Source organism: Erythrolamprus reginae, chromosome 1, assembly GCF_031021105.1.
Source record: "Erythrolamprus reginae isolate rEryReg1 chromosome 1, rEryReg1.hap1, whole genome shotgun sequence".
Classification (NCBI taxonomy): domain Eukaryota; kingdom Metazoa; phylum Chordata; class Lepidosauria; order Squamata; family Dipsadidae; genus Erythrolamprus; species Erythrolamprus reginae.
This window is the reverse complement of record NC_091950.1, coordinates 226,204,480-226,222,405: the sequence shown is the minus strand read 5'-3', so window position 1 is coordinate 226,222,405 and position 17,926 is coordinate 226,204,480. Positions and strand designations below refer to the sequence as shown.

Sequence of the window (17,926 nt, the reverse complement as noted above, 5' to 3'; positions counted from 1 at the left end):
AAATATTTGCTGTTAGGTAGTCCTCAGGTTATGACAGCAATTGAGCACCAGTTTAGTGTAATGTTTAAGGCACCAGGGTAGAAAACAGGAAACCATATAAGTTCAAGTCCTGCTTTAGCCATGAAAACCAGCTGGGTGACTTTGGATTCTTAGCCCACCTCACCTCATAGGTTTATTGTCAGAGGAAGGTGTGTTGGATACGTGATTATAATTTCTGTATTAACCAAAGCAATGACATCGTGCAACATCATATTGCTGTATCACTTAGTGGCAGCAGTCTCAATAAGTGCAGTTGCCATTGTAACTCCAGGATTATTTAGGTCATTAAGTAAGAAGAGGTGGGAATTCTGGGCAAGGTGTACAGGGTGATGCGCAGATGTGATAAGGTAGTGTGCAGCTACCGCAGGCAGATGATATAGACAGTGTGTGCTGGCAGGTGTGTGGGTGTTATGGATTATGGGGACCCTGGAGCTATGTGAGGTTGATTGTTCTTTTGCAGACATTTCCTTACCAAACTAGATAACATCATCAGTGCTAGAAGGCAGTGGAGATTGCTCTCATTTGATATATTAGTGGCTTGCCCTATCAGTATTGGTGAGAATGGTCTTGGTGGCTCCCTCATTAGGTTGTTGTTTACTGTTAGCTTGCTTGACTGAGATATTATTTTTTTTCTTGATTGTTGGTATTAGTATACTACTATTAATCTTGGTAATAATCTCAGTGTATCTGGTTTGCTGGTGAGGAGGTGTTTGCGTCTTTCTGACTTTTTGATTTTCTCTTTTGAATGGTAGGTAGATACTGTTTATGTCAATGTACTATTGATATCTGATTTGTCATTGTCAAGATTCCAGGAATTCTCTAGCATTTATGGACTTGGCTTGGTCTAGGACTGTGATGGCAAACCTGTGGCATGCATGCCACAGGTGGCACGTGGAAGCACACGAGACTTTGCCATGTTTCAGCTCCAACATGCATGCGTGTGCTGGGCGGCTGATTTTCGGCCTTGGAAAAGGCCATTATGTCCTCCGGACACTTCAGGAAAGCTTCCCTGAAGCCCCGGAAGCAAAAAAAATCCCCCAATGGAGAAATACATTTCCAGTTTTCTGTTGTGCTGTTTTTTGGACTCCGGAGGTTCAGAGAAGCTTCATGAAGCCACAGAGTGCAAAAAACAGCACAATGGATAAACTGGAAGTGCGTTTTCTGAACTTCTGGTTTGCCCATTGGGGGATTTTTTTTCACTTGCCAGGCTTCGGAAAGGCCTGTGCACATGTGCAGGGGGCAGCGCAGGGAGGACCACATGCGTGTAGGGGGAGGGAAGGGGTGTGGTCACTTGCACACATGCTAGCACACCTACACAAGCACCACCTTCCTCCTCCCCTCAGCACCACCACTGCCCAATAGGAGGGACCCAAAAAGCTGAGTCGCTAATCAGACTCCCTTCTGAGGTGGGGGGACACACCGCTAAAGCCCACCGTGGCCACTAAGGTGAGGAGACCACTCCAGTTGACCTCCCCACTCACTTGCCGCAGGTTTTGGAGGTGCTGGCTTGGCCACCCCCACCCCCTTGTGTTTTAGTTTGTGTATTAATATGAGTTAGGTGTGTGTGCTCATGGAAGCAGTAGCAGTGGCAAAGGCGAATAAGAAGAAGATGGGGTGCACAAGGAAAACTTGGGAGGTGTGCAAGGTGTGCATGAGCTGGCTGGTAGCTCTTGCCCTTCCCCCTGCAGTTGCTGGTGCTTTTCTGGGGAGGCGGAATTGTGCACAAGGAGCAGTGGGAGCCAGCTCAAGTGCATGGAGCAGCATTTGCTGGCTGGGCAGCTGCCTGCCCTGCCCATAGCTCTTTCCCTGGCTTAGGTCAGCTGGTGACAGGCACGGTGGGGGACATGCGGGCACATCAGGCCAGCTTCACAATTTTTACCAAGCAAATTCTGAAAGTGGCATGCGTGCAGGCGGTGTGTGTGTGCATATGGATGGGCATGTTGCATTGTGGGTACTGGCATGCATGCGCACAATAGTGTATACACTTGCCATTTTTGGCACGCAGTAACAAAAAGGTTCACTGGTATAAAGTATGGCAGGGCCAAGCTTCCAAATAAAATGGCTTTGGCCTGACACTTTGATGAGTATATATGGACGGAGACTGTATTGTAACAGATTATAAATACAGGTAAAGGAAGCTGGAGTTGAAAATACAAATGATCATGCTATTGTTGCTTGCTAACGCTATTATTTGATGTTGAATATTTCTTCTGTCTTGCCAGGTGCAATGATGGCTATGTTGGAAAGAATTGTGATTGTAGGACTGGAGGCAAAACTTCAAAGGAGCTGGAAAAAAGTTGTCGAAAAGACAATTCTTCAGTCATTTGTTCTGGCCTGGGAGATTGTGTATGTGGACAATGTATTTGCCATACTATGGCAGATAACAAAAAACTTATTTATGGTCCCTTCTGTGAATGTGATAACATGAACTGTGACCTTTACGATAATAAAGTGTGCGGAGGGGCAGGTAAGTGACTGATGAAAGCTGAATCTGAAAATACCAAATTTACCTCTTCTGGCCTTTGATACTATTACTCGAGACACTTTTATTATAAACTATAAAACTTGACTCCCATTTTGCACTCTGTCATTTTTCTGCATTTTTCAAAGAGCTGTATAAATAACACTTTGATCCACACTATATGATCTGGAAGTAAATCATCTGATAACCATATATAGCTGGGATAAATTTTTGTGTTCCTATAAATAAATATTGACTATTTCCTTTAGAATATAGTTTATTTCAATTTTTGAACATCCAGTTTGCCAAGGACACGCTGTTCTTGCACTGAAGATCGCTGCAGTGCTTTTCATATGATGCCTAGAATCCCAGTGCTTCTGCACCTGCAGTGTGTCACTTGGGAAGGGTTGGCCCTCTGCAGCAGAATGCTGGCCTGCACTTTAACTTAACAACTCTTTCTAGATAACATGGGTGTATTTGTGTCAAGGAAAATGCAAAGAAATGTCTTTGGTCCTGACCTCTACAATTTCTCTTTTCAGAAAGAGGTTCTTGCGACTGTGGGAAATGTAAATGTAACCCAGGATATGACGGCAGTGCCTGTCAGTGCGTAGCTTCAACAAACCTATGTCGGAATAAGAATGGGAATGTGTGCAGTCTCCGTGGGCAATGTCAGTGCAACACATGTAAATGTAATGGACGCTATCAGCCCCCATTCTGTGAGGAATGCCCAAGTTGCCCATCTCCTTGTGTGAAACATATGTAAGTGATATGCGAGCATCCAGTATAATGTTGTGGAAAAAAATATATTCAGGTATTTCTCCCATCTGAAATCTCAGGAGGATTGGCCTTGATAGAGTGCAAACCCCTCCCTTCAGCAGTACCATATTTCATGAGTGCAAACCTCCCTTTCAGTTCTCACTTCCCCATCCCAAATACCAGAGACCTCCCTCCCCATTACTAGGGCAGCTGATACCAAGCAGGCTGAAGAAACCCATGCTGGAGATCCAGCAGACACTTTCAGAAATTCTTTGAGAGTAAAAGTATCCAAGGAATTTGAGACATACTGAGCTGCAGTAAACATTTTGCTTGCACACTTCTTCCCTTTAGTGTTGTTTTAAAGAGAAATTGGGCTACTGTATTTTCTTTTTTTTAGATTGTATCTGACATTTCAGTGCAAAGGAAAAATTCTCTAGCTAGTCTTCATAAGATCATTGTTTCTTAAACTAGCTTACATGTTAAAATAATTTAAGGTTTGGAAAATGATTTGAATTATGATTAATTATCCTACTTCAGACATATTTTGCAAACATGAAGCTTCCTGGAAAAGATTTTACTCCTGGGAAAGGTGGAAAGAAAGAGAAGAACAGGATAACCAGTAGCAAGATGGATCAGGTTAGAGACAGATTATCAGAGAGAAAATCTGTGTGATTGCCAAGAGTTGACATACACCTGAGAGCATAGTCTATCAATAGTTAATCAAAAATATTAACAGAAGAAAAGGTATTCTTCAGAATAACAGGAAAACAGAGTTGGAAGGGACCTTAGAGGTCTTCTAGTCAAATCCTCTGCTCAAGGAGACTTTATTACATTTTGGATACATGGCTGTCCAGTCTCTTAAAAATGTCTAGTGATGCAGCACTCACAACTTCTGGAGGCAAGTCGTTCCACTGATTAATTGTTGTAACAGTTAGGAAATCCTTCTTAGTTCTAGAGCAGGGGTGGGCAATTAATTTTGCCATGGGGCTGCATGAGAAATTGGGATGTTTTTAGAGGGCCGTACTAATATAATTAACTCAGTTCTACCCAATTCTGTATAGACCCAGACCCTGGCCTGACCTAAACACCCAGGGCCACTCTACAGACCCCTAATTGTTTGCTTTACGGCAACACGGTGCACCACAGTCACTGCGCTGGAGTGTTTGCATAGTTTCTGTGCTTGGCCGTTCTTGGTAGAAGGTCGGAGTCTGCTCCAGTGTGAAGATGAAAGAGCTCACTGCGTCTACCAGGACTCCTCCAGTTCCTGCTTTCCTCATGATTCATCAAGAAAGCATGAACTGGAGAAGTTCCAGCAGATGTGGTGAGCTCTTTCATCCTCGCACTGGAGCAGACCCTGAAGCTTTACTTGAAAGGGCCTTTATTAGTAAGTAACAACATACCGGAACATGGCAGGCACAGACTTAACATTTCACATAATTCAGCCTTTATATACACAGAGCTGGCTGAGGAACAAACCAATCCAGATTCAGTAATCTTTCCCGCTTACATTGTAACTGGGCGCACGCGTCCAATCAGCACCCTGGATAGGGACACCAATCACTGCTGCTTGCCGCCAGCTGTTACCAAGCGGACACTTCACTCCTTCCCCTTTGGCTGGAGCACACATAGTCTTTTAAATACGCGGGCTTTTTACAAATTCTTCCGGAGCGTCTCGGCCCCACGGCACCTTCTGGAATTAACTCTGGGAGTGATTCGCTCTGTTCCGAGGCTGAACTCGGCACGGCTTCTGGCTGGGCAGCCTCCAGGGGTAAACTCCCTGGCTCTTCTACTGATAGGGGTGCATTTAGCAATTCCCTCTGAGAGACCCTGTGGCGGTCTTCGTTCCCCGCAGCCCCTAAAGCCACGGCCCTGTTTAATCGGATTTGATCCAGATGCCTCTTCCATATGGGGCCATCCCTCAACACTGTCTCAAACGAACGAGGCCCCAATTCCCTGCTCACGGTAGCCAATTCCCAATTCCGACCGCCCGCGTATGAACGTACATACACTGAGTCACCTACCTCCACCTTCCTGCCCGGTGGTTCCGGCCACTGTGCAGCTTGAGAGTACAATGGATGTAGCCTGTCAAGGGTAATCCTAAGCTTCCGACCGATCAATAGCTCAGCCGGGGTCTTCCCGGTCGCCACACATGGGGTAGAGTGTTGGGCTAGCAATAGCTCAGCTAACTTCTGTTGCCAAGACCCCCTTGGCATTCTCTTGAGCGCATCCTTGGCCGAACGAACCATATGTTCAGCCTGCCCATTACTAGCCGGATGCCAAGGCGATGCCAACACATGCCTAATACCTGCAGCCGCCAGAAAAGATTCAAAAACCACAGACGTAAACTGTGGACCGTTGTCTGACACAAGAATGTCAGGAAACCCGTGCGTGGCAAATAAAGACCCTAACTCATCAATGACGGCCTGTGACTGGGTAGACCTTAGGTGAGCCACCTCCAACCACTTAGAGTGGGCATCTACCACAACTAAGAAATTCTGCCCCAGGAAGGGGCCAGCCAAGTCAATGTGCAGCCGCGCCCAAGGCCCTGCAGGAGGTTCCCAACACAATGGATCGGATCGGGGGGAAAAGGGCCGACTTTCTTGGCACAGGGAACATGCCGCAACCCGCTGCTCAATCTCCCTATCCATGCCCGGCCACCAGACATAGTCGCGGGCTAGCCCCTTCATATGGATGATGCCCGGGTGCCCCTTGTGTAAAAGTGCAAGAACCTGACAGCGAAGATTCGGAGGAATCACCACTCTACTTCCCCTAAGTAGAGATCCCCTTTCCACAGAAAACTCATTCCGGCAACACCAATACGGTGCAAACACCTCCGAAGGGGAGGAGGCAGGCCACCCTCGAAGCACCCACTGTTTGACTCTGGCTAACACCTGATCGCGCCCCATTTCTCTAGCCACCTCAGGGGCTGCCAACAAAAGGGTTTCCTCCCCTAAAGCCATGACTGAACAAGCTGGTGCTGGGTCTAACAGAAGATCGGTTAGGGGACATCTGCTCAGCGCATCTGCATGAGCTATGTGGCGCCCCGGTCTATAACTTAGTGTGTAATTATAATTAGCCAAAAAAACTATCCAGCGAGACATCCGTGGGGATAACACAATTGGGCTTTGCCGGTTGCCCGCTAACAACCCTAGCAAAGGCTGGTGGTCAGTCACCAGCTCAAAATGCCGTCCATATAAATAATCATGAAACCGGCGGACCCCTGCGATGAGGGCCAAAGCCTCCTTATCTATGTGGCCATAATTCCTCTCCGTCTTGGCCAAGGTCTGCGAAAAAAAAGCTAACGGAGCCTCCGTACCGTTGGGCAATCTATGGCTTAACACGGCTCCCACACCGTACTGGGACGCATCTCATGTCAAAACTAAAGGTAGTGCAGGTGAGTACTGCGTTAATACATTATTGGAGGTAAGTAAATCTTTAACTGTCACAAAAGCAGCTTCTTCACGTTTTCCCCAATGCCACACAGCTCTCTTGTCCAATAATCTGTGCAACGGCTCTGCTACCGACGCCTTGTGTGGCAAAAATACCGCATAGAAATTCAACAGCCCTTAAAATGCCTGAAGCTCCGCCTTAGACTGTGGCCTCGGTGCCTCCCTAATAGCCCTCATTTTCTCTGCTGTGGGGTGAATTCCTTCAGCGTCTACTGTAAACCCCAAAAATTCCACCTTAGAAACCCCATACACACATTTTTTTGATTTTAGTTTTAATCCCGCGTCCCGGAACTTGGCTAAAACCTTTTTTACTCTCGACTGTAACTCCTCAACTGTACTACCTGCAACCAAAACGTTGTCGAAGTAGGGTACCGTTCCCTCGATTCCATACAATAACCGCTCCATGAGACCCTGGAATATTCCCAGAGCAATGGATACCCCAAATTGCAATCGGTTGCACTTAAAGACCCCCCGATGAGTGATAATAGATTGTGCCTCCGCCGTCTGGGGGTCCACCGGGAGCTGTTGGTATGCCTGTGTGAGGTCGAGCTTGGCAAAAATTCTACCATTACCAAGGGAGTGAAGCAGCTGCTGCACTACAGGCAGCGGATAGGAATGATGGGCCAATGCCTTATTAATGGAGCACTTATAGTCCCCACATAACAGAATTCCCCCATCCCCCTTTACTGCAATTACTACAGGGGTTTCCCACTTTGCCTGATCAACTGGCTCTAAAACCCCTTGAGCTATTAATCTATCTAGCTTGGCGTCCACCTTTGGCCTCAGGGGAATGGGCACACGGCGGGCTTTTAAGCGCACCGCCGGTACCTGGGGGTCCAAACTGAATGAAATTGGGGAGCCCGTATAACAACCCAAATTCTCGTCAAAAACAGTGGGAAATTCCTTAGCCCACAGGTCAAACCCTGAACCTTCCCTCACAGCATTGACCCCGACCACCGAGAGACCCAATGAATTGAACCAGTCCAGTCCAAGCAAGTCAGAAAAGGGTCCATTGACCACAATTAATGGTAATTTCCCCACGAAATCCTTAAAACGCACAGCAAACCTGCCCTCCCCCACAACAGGAATAGGAGTTCCCTGATAGTCCCTCAAGTTCAAATGACAAGGTTGAAGGCGAGATTTCTTCAAAGCCGGAAAACAATGCTTCATCGTGGACCAGGAGACAAGCGAATGAGCAGAACCCGTGTCCACCTGCATGGAGCAAACTGCCCGTCCCAGGAAAACTTCCACTGAAATCTTGTCTGACGAAACGGACGTCTCCCGAACGTACGTTGGAACCGGACGCGGCAAACTGAAAATGGCATTACAATCTTCCCTCCGATTAAAGGGTGACTTCCTCTGCCAACGAGAACTGAAATTTGCAGAGTCCCTCTGGTCCCTCGCAGCCGGCGGCGGGGATCTGCGAAACCGGCAGACCCTGGCGATGTGACCTCTTGCCCCACCATGCCGGCAAACAGTGTCCCGGAAAGGACAAGCCGACCTGAAATGGCTTCCCCCGCACCCCCTGCAAGGAGACAGCGGGGGACGGGAGCAGGCAGCAGGCGGATCACGGCCACGACCCACCGCCAGCCGGCAAACCTCTTCTTCCTCGGGCACCCCGGGCTCCTCAACCTCCGGGGAAATCTTGGACTTGTCCAGCAAAGGAGAACTCTTCAGCGTGACATTTACACTGCTGTCCATGACAGCTAGGGATTGGGTCAACAGCTCAAAAGCCCGAGCCTCCGCCAACGCAGCCTGGAAGGTCAAGTCCTGAATGGCCAGGAGACGCCGCTTGAGGCGGCCGTCCCTTACCCCAAAAACCAGTCTATCCAATAAGTAGTCATTTAAATTGTCAAATTCACAATAAAGAGCCGCCCTATGAAGGGCTGCCACAAATTCATTTATTGACTCCCCATCCCCTTGATTTCTATGGTAAAACTTATAGCGACGTGCACACCGGGAGGGGGTCAGAGCATAGTGATCTTGAAGCGTTCTCAAAAATTCTTCCCAGGGAACGTTGTGAATTGAGACTGGAGCAAACAGAGCTCAAGTGGTCTCGAACATTTCAGTCCCACAGAACCCGAGAAAATAGGATCTCTTCCGATCCCCAGAGATCTCAGTATACCCGTTTGAGATCAAAAAGCAGTCAAAACGGGCCACATACGAATCCCACGTCTCCCCTTGTGGGTCAAAAGAGGCGAAAGTTAACTGGGTCGACATCCTGAAGGATATAATTACCACTATATGACTGGAATCCTTGTCGCCAATGTAGTACTCTGAAGCTTTACTTGAAAGGGCCTTTATTAGTAAGTAACAACATACCGGAACATGGCAGGCACAGACTTAACATTTCACATAACTCAGCCTTTATATACACAGAGCTGGCTGAGGAACAAACCAATCCAGATTCAGTAATCTTTCCCGCTTACATTGTAACTGGGCGCGCGCGTCCAATCAGCACCCTGGATAGGGACACCAATCACTGCCGCTTGCCGCCGGCTGTTACCAAGCGGACACTTCACTAACCTCCACGGACCGGTCACAGATTGCAGGTGGGCTGAATGTGGCCCATGGGCCGCCCCTTGCCCAAGTCTGTTCTAGAGAGATGTTAAGTTAGGAAACAACTCTTGGTTCTAGATATGTTTCCATCCATTGCTTCTTTTCCTGCATTCAGGTCTTTTGGAGAATAAGTCAAACCCTTGGATATTGGAACAGTGCTATCATGGCACCCTTTGTCTTTCTCTTCATTAGCAATCAGTTAAATGTTTTGAATAAATTTTATAATATCAGTAATACAGCAAAATGTTTTTTCTATAGTTACAACTTTTTATGATTTTTAAAAAGTGTGTTGCTAATAGTTCATTGGTCTTTGTGTATATAAGTATCTTGATCTATAAATGTAAATAAATTGATAGAGCAGATGCTTACCAATAACTAATAACATTTATTAAAACTATAGGAATGTTGACACCACCAGGACCTTTCCTATCTTAATCTGTCTAATTAAACTTTTAACCTTTGAGTTTGTGACTGGGATAGTGATTGTAAACTATCAAATATATTGTAAATGGAAGTAAACTTTGGGGAAATAGGATAAAACAGTTCTGAGTTCATTTTGTCAAAGAGTTCCTGCTATAATACTTTAAAAATTAATTGTAACTCCATTCTTGGTGCAAATATTTCTTGACTTACAACCATTTGTTTAGTGATCATTTGAAGTTACAATGTAAAAAAGACAATACAAAAAAGTAACTCTTGATAGTTTTTCACACTTATAATCATTGCAGCATCCCCATGTCAAATAATCAAAATTCAGATGCTTAACAACTGGCATGTATCTGTGACAGTTGCAGTGTCTTATGGTCATGTGATGACCTTTTGTGAACTTCTGATAAGCACAGTCAATGGGGAAGTCAGATTCATGTAGCTGTGTTACTAACTTAACAACCGCAGTAATTAATTGAACAATTGTGGTAAGAGAGATTATAAATGGGGCAAAACTTGCTTAGCAACTGCCTTGGTAACTGATCTTAGCAACAGAATTGTTGGGCTCAGTTGTGGCCATGATTGAGGATGACCTGTACTGTCTTTTTCCACAGGTTCAGGCTGCTGCTACTTCTTCAAACTTACTCTTACTATATATTAATTCATATTTTCTTAGCAGCTATACATTCAAGTTTAAAGCAAGGCTTTGTTTTAGAACAGCAAATTCAAATTCACATTCTTCTCTTAAAAATCAAAGAACTTTGTAGGCATGATAAGATCTGAAGCAATTCTAAAAACATATTTGATCACCCAGTGATCAATTATACTGTTTTGTGATTTAAGATACAGAACTGAGGAAGTTTATCAATAGTTTATCAATACGGATCACTGGTCCAGCATACGGCGTATGCATGGAGTACTCCTTTCAACTGATCAGAATGAGATATGTACATAGATAATAAATTAGATAGATGATACTAGATAATAATAATAATAATAATAATAATAATAATAATAACAACAACAATAACAACAACAACAATAATAATAATAATAATAATAATAATAATAATAATAATAATAATATATTAGATTTGTATGCCGCCCCTCTCCGAGGATGATAGACAGACAGACTGACACATAGATATATAGATAGATATGTAAAATGCTATATAAAATATAGATCTGTTGTAATGATTCTGTTATGAAACTTTTTTAAAAAGCTTTGCTTGTTGTTTGTTTGTTTGTTTAGTTCTTGTGTTGAATGTCTTGCTTTTGGAAGTGGTCCATTTCAGAAGAATTGCTCTGACAGTTGTTCAAATATTACTCTTGTAAATAAAGTGCAATCACCAAACACTAAAGCATGCAAAGACAAGGATTCACAGAATTGCTGGATCTCTTATGAAATATTTCAGACTGACGGAGAAGAGCAATATTCTGTTATCGTCAATATGGAGAAAGGTATGTGTAGTGCCACGTCACGAAAACATCTATTCTCCATTGTAATACAGTGATGCCTCGTCTTACGAACCCCTCTTCATGCAAACTTTTTATGACACGAACCCGGTGTTTAAAATTTTTTTGCCTCTTCTTTCGCTGGGATCCCCGCCTCCAGACTTCTGTTGCCAGCCACATGCTGGGATTCCCCTGAGGCTCCCCTCACTGGGAAACCCCGCCTCCAGACTTCCGTTGCCAGCCGAAGCGCTAGGATTCCCCTGAGCCTCCCCTCGCTGGGAAACCCCACCTCCGGACTTCAGTTTCCAGCCAAAACACTGAGATTTCCCTGAGGCTCCCCTTGCTGGGAAACCCCACCTCTGGACTTCAGTTTCCAGCTGAAGCGCTGGGATTTTCCTGAGCCTCCCTCGCTGGGATTCAAAGCAATGAAGGGAATCCCAGTGAGGGGAGCCTCAGAGAAATCTCAGTAATGCAAGAACGGGTGCTTCGGCTGGTAACGAAGTCCGGAGGTGGGGTTTCTCAGCGAGGGGAGCCTCAGGGGAATCTCAGCGCTTCAGTTGGCAATGGAAGTCCAGAGGTGGGGTTTCCCAGTGAGTTGAGCCTCAGGAGAAACCTACTACTTCGGCTGGCAACGGAAATCTGGAGGTGGGGTTTCCCAGTGAGGGGAGCCTCAGTGGAATCCCAATGCTTTGGCTGGCAACAGAAGTCCGGAGGTGGGGTTTCCCAGCGGCGCAAGGCAAAAGGGGTGACTTTTGGGATGGGGTTGCACGCATTATTTGCTTTTACATTGATTCCTATGGGGAAAATTGCTTCGTCTTACGAACCTTTCTACTTACGAACCTGGTCACAGAACGAATTAAGTTCGTAAGATGAGGTATCACTGTATCTTTTGACTAGAGAGGCATTAGTGCTGTGTAATTATGTTGGTCACAGCTAGTAACAGAAACAGATCTTGGCCTTCATTAAGTAATGGGAAAAGAGGTAACTAGCATTGTTCAGCATTTTGAGAGGACCTCATGAGGATTTTTCTTCATTGTGATGGAAGGCCCTATAGCAGTGGTTCTCAACCTGGGGGTCGGGACCCCTTTGGGGGTCAAATGACGTTTCACGGGGTCGCCTAAGACCATGGGAAAAGACAAATTTCCCACGTTGTTATGAATTAAAGCTTCTATTCTGGCGCCTTGGAACATATTTTTACAATCCGACCAATCAGGCATTTACAGTGGGGGTGTCCCTCTTACTTTCCTGCCAATCAGCTTAAAGCTCTATTGGGAGAATTGGCGCTAGACAATGAGGAACTGTCTTAAGGGGCCAGAGTGTTAGAAAGGTTGAGAACCACTGCCCTATAGGAATTAGTGAGTCAGAATTTGTTAAGAGGTCTCTCTGATGGGATGGCGAACCCTGCCACTGACAGAATATGTGGCCTTTAAAGAGTTTCTGGCAATCTCATATGCAGATTCAGGATCTGTTACTTATGTGTGGGAAATTTTTTGAATAGTGCTTCATCTTTATTCATTAAAAATGTTTAATGCTAGCATGTAATATATGCAAACGGATATAGTCTTAGAAAAACATACATTCCACTCAATCAAACACACATATTTTAATCATTTTTCTTTCTTCTCTTAGAATGCCCCCAACCCCCAAACATTGCAGCCATAGTGGGGGGCACTATAGCAGGAGTGGCTCTTATTGGGCTCCTTCTCCTCCTGGCTTGGCGGCTAGTGGCAGAGTTGTTTGATCGTAGAGAATATCACAGATTTGAGAAGGAAAAATCCAAGGCCAAATGGAATGAGGTAAGGTATTTAACTCCTGTGGAGAGATATAAAGGAAGGAAAAGGCCTACTTGTGTCTTTTTCTTTCTGTATTGGAGTTATTAATCAGAGTAATTGATTTAGCTTGGGGTATTTGGGCAGGCCTTCCCTGTATATTCTATCATCTTTCTGCTGTTGAATTTGGGTTTTATCAGGCTGTTAACTGAATGTGTGATTCTCCATCTGAATGCTGATCTACTCTTGAAATATTAGGTTTTATTGGCAGCTAAAGATTTCTCATGTTTTATTGACAGGCTGACAATCCTCTTTTCAAGAGTGCCACTACCACTGTTGTGAACCCCAGATTTAATGGCCAATGAAATGAAACTTCAGCAACAGTGCAAAGCACAAAGAAAGTCTTCAGCAGAAAAACAGAAGATGAATCAATTTTCTTTTCTTAAATCAACCGTTATTGCCATATAATATTAGTTATTTTTCTATTCTGTGGGTTTTGCAACATGATTCTATTCCATTTTTTAAAAAAGAACGTAAGGATTAGAGAACTTTATTGCATATTTCCGATGAAGCACTCAGAACAACTAGGCCTCTTCCATTAATCACCCACACAAACTGTAGAAGTTTAAATTCTCATTTGTGAAATTACCTAAAACTCTACTATATTACTATAGAGTTTGTAAATAAAATTGCCATCTGCTACTCAGGGAGTTCTTTCAATTAACAATTTTGCTGTTTATAAGTTCTATTTTAAGGTGAGGTACATATTGAGAAGGTGATAAGCTATTACCACAAACTATCAATTTTCCCAAGTAAATACTATGCTGAATTCAAAACAATCAGAGCCAAGCAGCCAATCAACTTTCAATCCCTTTGCTTTAGAATACTACCTCAGAAGCTTCCAGCACTTAACACATTTTTAGCATTGCTCTTTCCATACATATCACCTATAGGTACCTATGTGTATGCTTTTCTTTTCGTTTACAAAACCAGGTGAGTAGTCAGAAAATATTGTGGGCTTTTGGGGGGGATATTTGATTATTGTGGAATAGCCTCAAATGGCTTTAGCTCATCCATGATTGTAGGTCAGCAAGCTTTATGACGTCTTGTCCAGCAAACCCCAAATTTTGTTCCTGGTTGTAAGGGACAAGTCTGAAACTATTATCAAATGAATTGGAAAATCTATAAATACTTTTATTCACATGGTGCTATATCAGGAATCTAATGAGCTGATAACTTTGAGGATGAGATTCCTTATGCCAGGTGGCCTGGCTAGATATCAATTGGCCATTCAAGCCCCAGTAATAGGATTGTTTTAAATAATAACATGTTGGTAAAAATGTACTTGCATTTCTCTTCGAGTGTTCAGAATGTCTTCTTAGTCCAGAAAAAGGAGTTTTTCCAAAAGTATTACTCAGTGAGTGATAAGACTGAGTGTTAACTTCCATTTTCTGGTTTAAGCTTAACAACTATATCAGCTGTTCAAGAGAGGAAAATTTTATACGGGAAAAATACTGACAAATCATAATGAGATAGCTTTCTTTTGGCTGTTGATTAGTTGTATATTCAAATAACATGCTAAGTCATAAATCAGGCAAACTATATTATGATTGATGAGATGCATGAACAGAGTTTTATCCTGGTTTATCAATTGCATTAAACAATTTTTACTAGTTTGGTTAAATTGGTTAAGTCAACAGAATATAAGCAAATGCAAAGCCAAGCATTATGATAGCAGCAGATGAGATATTTGAAAGCTGTGTTTCATTTTTGATCTATTGACATATGTAAATCCTAAATTTTCAGCACTGTAGACATGATAGCACAAATTCTGGACATTAGATGAGGAATAGTATTGTCACAACCCATTTTAACAAATTTTAATTAATAGAATGGTATATGAATTAAATTTCTTTGTGGATTAAAAACAACAACTCTGTAGTTCTACAGAAAAATATTGGTTTGATCAGGCAAATTGTATGCAACTAAGATGAAACAAGGTAATTGCAATCACTTTAGCACTGTATATTAAAGTTTGTGAATTCTCAAGATGTTATAGCATGACCATCCACAGGGAGCGAAAAGGGCAAGACAACAATTGCAAACTAAACTCTCCTGTTTTGCATTAGCACTGCAACATATTACATGTATAGGTACATAGGAAGCAGAATTTGTGATGTCACAATGTGCATAGCATTATTTTTATAAAATTTTAGCTTGTTGCAAATTCCAGGCACTTAATACGGTACTTGATAAATGTTGTTAGTGCATCATTGAAATCAATAAATCTTTTACTGATTTAAAGCTATTTCAGTTTGTAATTACATAGCCATGCTTGCAATTCTCAATTGTACACTGATATTAAAAAGTTCATGTACATTTCAATATGTGCTCAAATATGCCTTATGTGTTGAAGTAGTCTGAAGGGCTTATTTAGTATCAATTTTATTTCCCTTTAAATTATGAACAGAGAGAATTTTCATAAGTTTAAAGGCAAGCAGATGGGATTATATAGTACATGATATTCAGATATGTAATCAGAAATACAATAGATTCAAATGTACTTCAGATTTTCCTAATACATATTCTCTGCTTTCTGCTTCACTATTCTTCACAATTTTGGCCCCCACGTCATCTTTACAGCCTCATCAATACGCCGATGATACCCAGTTATACATCTCCATCCCATGTCCAGTCAACGAAGCAGTGGAAGTGATGTGCCGGTGCCTGGAGGCTGTTGGGGCCTGGATGGGTGTCAACAAACTCAAACTCAACCCAGACAAGACAGAGTGGCTGTGGGTTTTGCCTCTCAAGGACAATTCTATCTGTCCGTCCATTACCCTGGGGGGGGGGAAATTATTGACCCCCTCAGAGAGGGTCTGCAACTTGGGCGTCCTCCTCGATCCACAGCTCACATTAGAGAAACACCTTTTAGCTGTGGCGAGGGGGGCATTTGCCCAGGTTCACCTGGTGCACCAGTTGCGGCCCTATTTGGACTGGGAGTCATTGCTCACAGTCACTCATGCCCTCATCACCTCGAGGCTCGACTACTGTAACGCTCTCTACATGGGGCTACCTTTGAAAAGTGTTCGGAAACTTCAGATCGTGCAGAATGCAGCTGCGAGAGCAATTATGGGCCTCTCTAAGTATGCCCATATTACTCCAACACTCCGCAGTCTGCATTGGTTGCCGATCAGTTTCCGGTCACAATTCAAAGTGTTGGTTATGACCTAGAAAGCCCTTCATGGCACCGGACCAGAATATCTTCTTCTGTCGCACGAATCCCAGCAACCGGTTAGGTCCCACAGAGTGGGCCTTTTTTGGGTCCCGTCGACTAAACAATGTCGTCTGGCAGGACCCAGGGGAAGAGCCTTCTCTGTGGTGGCTCTGACCCTCTAGAACCAGCTCCCCCCTGAGATTAGGATTGCCCCCACCCTCCTTGCCTTTCGTAAACTCCTTAAAACCCACCTCTGCCGTCAGGCATAGGGGAACTAAAACATCTCTCCCTTGCCCATGTTGTTTGCTGTCTGATTGATTGTGTGCACAATCAATTATATTGGGATTGTTTTATGAATTTCTCAACTTAAAATTGTAATTGGATTGGTGGGCATTGGATTTGTCATTATGTACTGTTTTTTACTATTGTTGTGAGCCGCCCCGAGTCTGCGGAGAGGGGCGGCATATAAATCCAATAAATCTAATCTAATCTAATCTAATCTAATCTCTTCTTGTTGGGTCTTCAACCTAACAATCATCATAGCATCTTCTCACTTTTGTCTGGGCTCGGCAGTGGTGAATAAAAAAATGACACACATAAGGTCTCACATTTTAAGATCTATATTATGTACAAAAAGCCCCAGTATAAAATACTGTAATATTATACATTTTCTAGTCCATTCTGGCAGTGTTTCTGAGCTAATGGCCTCTGAGATAAGCTGGAGCCCAGCTGCATTCCACAGACTCAATTAATTTCCCTTTGAAGTGTTTCTGGTTACATGGGTTCAGAGCTGATTTTAAAGCAGAAGGAATCATTTTTCTCCAGAGATCTCACAGCCATGATCGCGAATGTTGTTTGCCACACCCACTTCCTCTAAAGCTGTCCCTTATATACTGACAAGGTGTGGTCAAGTGTCCCATAGATCTATTAATGCCAGGAACCCCTTCTTTTCAGGTATTCCTGCCTAGACCACATCCTCCTGATCCTTGCATCTAATAAGGGTTCCTGCTCCTCTAATTCCCCATCATCCTCTGATTCATTCAATCCCATAACTGGAAGTTCTACAGTCTCTGGTTGACCCTCAGACCCTAACTCTTCCTCACTCTTGCTCTCAGATTCAGATGGCAAGAACACTGGCCTGCAATACCAGTACTCAGACATCTCCTGGTCCTCGAAATCTGTGACCAGCTGAGCCAGATGCGGACCACTCATAACACTCACCAGCTTGGCTGCCTCCCATCTTTCTAGGATTGTTTCACTGGCCTGCTCATTTCCTAATTTTTGCAGTGTCTTCCCACTGATCCACTGCCTTCTGAGCTTTCGTCATATGCATGCCCATCTATTTATCTTCTCAAAGTAATTATATGAACCTGAAAACTCTTCTGATTTTGATATTTTTCCACCATATTTTCCAGGCATTTGCCTGCTAACCTGCCAATCTTACCATCCACCCAGAACCATCTGCCTTAAAAATCAATTGAGCATGACATTGAGATTTAGATCTTTGAATTGAACTAATACGGTATCATGCAAGCTGAATTTCACTGTTGCCACAAAACCTGAAAGACTCTCTAGATCAGTGGTTCTCAACCTGGGGGTCGGGACCCCTTTGGGGGTCGAATGACCGTTTCACAGGGGTCACCTAAGTCCATGGGAACAGACAAATTTCCCATAGTGTTAGGAACTAAAGCTTCTATTCTGGCGCCTTGAAACATATTTTTACAATCCGACCAATCGGGCGTTTACAGTGGGGGTGTCCCTCTGACCTTCCTGCCAATCAGCTTAAAGCTCTGTT

General features: G+C 43.8%; 1 protein-coding gene across 5 annotated transcripts in view; it reads left to right on the top strand.

Annotated features, from left to right (window-relative positions):
• ITGB2 (integrin subunit beta 2) overlaps positions 1 to 15,218 on the top strand; it is a 122,326-nt gene extending 107,108 nt beyond the window's left edge. For all 5 annotated transcript variants that reach the window (XM_070732349.1, XM_070732351.1, XM_070732352.1 and 2 more), the window contains exons 12-16: positions 2,262 to 2,506; positions 3,040 to 3,259; positions 10,943 to 11,151; positions 12,775 to 12,941; positions 13,214 to 15,218. In XM_070732349.1, the coding sequence (XP_070588450.1) occupies positions 2,262 to 2,506; positions 3,040 to 3,259; positions 10,943 to 11,151; positions 12,775 to 12,941; positions 13,214 to 13,279 (907 nt within the window). In that variant the 3' untranslated portion in view covers positions 13,280 to 15,218. The remainder of the gene's footprint in view (positions 1 to 2,261; positions 2,507 to 3,039; positions 3,260 to 10,942; positions 11,152 to 12,774; positions 12,942 to 13,213) is intronic.
• Positions 15,219 to 17,926: the final 2,708 nt, after the last annotated feature.